Source organism: Plasmopara halstedii (genome assembly GCF_900000015.1).
Source record: "Plasmopara halstedii genome assembly, contig: Scaffold_323, whole genome shotgun sequence".
Taxonomy (NCBI): Eukaryota; Oomycota; class Peronosporomycetes; order Peronosporales; family Peronosporaceae; genus Plasmopara; species Plasmopara halstedii.
The window spans coordinates 2,149,769-2,152,679 of NW_020187244.1; the positions used below are offsets into that span (position 1 = coordinate 2,149,769).

General features: G+C 43.6%; 1 protein-coding gene across 1 annotated transcript; it reads left to right on the top strand.

Annotated features, from left to right (window-relative positions):
- Window positions 1–11: 11 nt before the first annotated feature.
- PHALS_08920 (uncharacterized protein) lies at window positions 12–920 on the top strand (the record flags this gene model as incomplete). Its single annotated transcript, XM_024724356.1, has 3 exons — window positions 12–314; window positions 383–602; window positions 661–920. 3 exons carry the CDS (start codon window positions 12–14, stop codon window positions 918–920), a joined length of 783 nt encoding a protein of 260 aa, XP_024575242.1.
- Window positions 921–2,911: the final 1,991 nt, after the last annotated feature.

Genomic DNA, 2,911 nt, shown 5'->3' on the forward strand with positions numbered 1-2,911 from the left:
CGTTTCTCAAGATGGTCGATGATAGGGGATCAGTACTTACTATGGTTGAAGCTGATGATATCGAGAAAACTGTCAAGGACTACAAGCCTTGTGGCGATGATGTAGAGCGTGAAGCCCGTCATGGTACGAAAACAGCCTTTGATCTACAGCTATCAGCGTCTGTGAAGAACGCTAAGTATGTTATCCTTCTTCCTTTTGCTGAGCAGACTAGTAATTTAAATGCTGCAGCTGTACAGCAGTTCCAAAGTCCTTTTGATTCGGCGCCTTGGACGCTTCACCCTGTTCGAGCATTCGCAACTTTAACGTTCGTATCGGTTCGCAGCAGACCTTTGATATCAGCCATGATTACGATTATCACCACTTCACTAACAAAATCGCTAAGATTGCTTCGATTAATGGTGATCTAACTCCTGAGCTGGTGAATGGTCTTCTTGACTATCAGACGTGGTCGCTAACTGACCGTGTTCTTATTGCTGACGTTAGCCGCCTAACGGAGCGTGATGTACCTCAGGCGATTCAGGTTAAGGAAACTAAGTGCCAGGGAACCAACATGCTTGTATTGGTTGTGAGTGAGCAAGAGCTATCCTACGATCGTCTAACGGGTGAGGTTCTTGATTTTACTACTGCATAAATAATTTAAATTTTGATAAATTCTGGCAGCTATCTATACAGATATCATGAGTTCGACACTAACATTCGGCAAGTACAAAAACTCCACTATCCAGGAGGTACTTGATAAAGATCCAAGCTATTGTCGCTGGCTCCGTAATCAATCAAATTTAGATGAGGACATGGCTAAATTTCCTGCGAGCATTTTCGCAAATGAATCCGACGATGGATCGTACCTACTAAATTTCGGCAAATACAAGGGCAAGTCAGTGCAGCAAGTATTTGCTATTGATAAACTGTTTGAGAAGTAATTATCAACATATATAAATATATTTGTGCTTGATATCCGAGTGTCGGCCATGATCTTCTTTAACTCTCATCATCTCAGCGATGAGAGGTTTCGAAACTACCTTCTCAAGCGCTGTTTTTTTCGTTCGCTCTCAGGTGGTCGGGAGGTTGCTTCGACTAAAGCGTTGCATGCTTAAAAGAACGTTCCAGGATTGTTCTGGCTGATAAACTACGGAAAGTAAAAAACTGCCGGCGTAATGTGCCAGCTCTCACTACTAAGCTCTTTCTCGCCACTTGTTCGTGTATCTTCACTACCCCGTACGATGGGTCAACCGCACGGTAGTATTGACGCCGCATTACCGTCACATCGTGACCAAGATGAGTCGTTGTTGTTCAAATTCAAAATTGATCCTTTTTATCCTTCGCGGAGGATGTTGCGGCTACTTACACCAAAATTTTCAGCTTCTTGGCAGAATCAGGATCACGACTCTCTAGTGAAATATACATAGAGAAGTATGTGGCACCTGATGTTTCCGAATTTGAGTCGAACAATGGATCATGTGGTTTGAATACGCCATACCTTGAATGCAATCGTAACTCAATCTTGGTCCAGAAAAAAGACAAGGTTTCACGTTGTCGAATTTCAAAAATTAACTTGAAGACTCGACATAATAGTTGAAGCTTTGAAGGTGTTCCTTCGCAGGTCTCACGATTATGGGATCGTATTCAGTGTTCTCTTCTCTTTTCTTCACTCTGTCCACTATCTACTGCTTTGGATAGTTGCAAGGCTTGCGATTGCACGACACTTCTTAATCTACTAGACTTCTGGTGTCTTTGCAAAAGCCTGGGGCGTTGATATCAACTACCATCAACATTGGGCTGTGATCCCCACCACTCTAGGAGAAAAAAAACTTAAGAAGACTGGGTCCCGTTGTCCAGAGCTCCCATGCGGTACAACAAAGTGCAGCTCTTCACCAAAGCCCACTGAGACTCAATGTTTCATTGCAGTCAGATATTATTGCTTGGAAGCACGAATTTTTGTAGCTGTCAGACTGAGCAACGGGGGAGCGTATGGCACAGATGTTTAGAATTTCTACCGCTGAGACTGGGAAGCACGGCGAAGCTGTATAGTAGAAGCTCAGTCTATCATCTTGGTAATATGGAAGTCCATGTCTTGCGGTGCGCTCGTAGCACTTTAACTACCAGAAACCCATCCGGCTTTCACAGCAAGAAAAATGCTTTCTACCTTCAATGCAGCACTTAGCACTCTCTAATATAGGTAAATTTGACGCGTAAGATCTCGCTACGATCCGAGTCCGTTTAAAAATCATTTGAGAGATTAATAGCTACTGCGGGCTGGACGCCATTGAGCAAACAAACGTTCTTTATTACCCACTAGTTCTCACCTCAAATGACGGGTGGACAAAGAATTTTACGCGTCCTAAACGCCTGATTGGGCTGTGCACACTCGCAACGTATGTTGCTTCTATCTTTCCATGTCGACAAAGCCTCTTTCACTAAGGCAGTATTTGTATGCATTTATTCCCAAACAGCTCTCTCTTTGGCTTTGTATTGAGGCGTACGAGCCCATTTATTTTAAATCTCCCTGTGAAAGGTGCGCGGCAATCCCGTCGCTGCAGGTACAATCTATTGACTAAGACAAACAATCGCTTATTCATGTATCAGCAGCAATACCGCGACATACAATCCCAGTTTTTCTGTCTCATTCTGAGATTGCAGCTCACTCCCGCTTGTGCCTCTCGACCTCTACTCAAAGCATAGTTGCTAGTTGTCGCCGATAATTTCTGATGATGCGTCGATGTCCCTCTGACCTAATCTTTACTGGCCTCATCATTTCCAGTACTGAATTGAGCACAATTGGTCACAAGTTCAAATGTTGTGTGTGGATGGTATTCCGTCAGGATCATCCCCAAGCGTCAATATTGCTATGATTACGTCGACTTATTTATTTGCTACATTTATTCGTCAAGTCAGAGCGTGTGTGGAAATGATC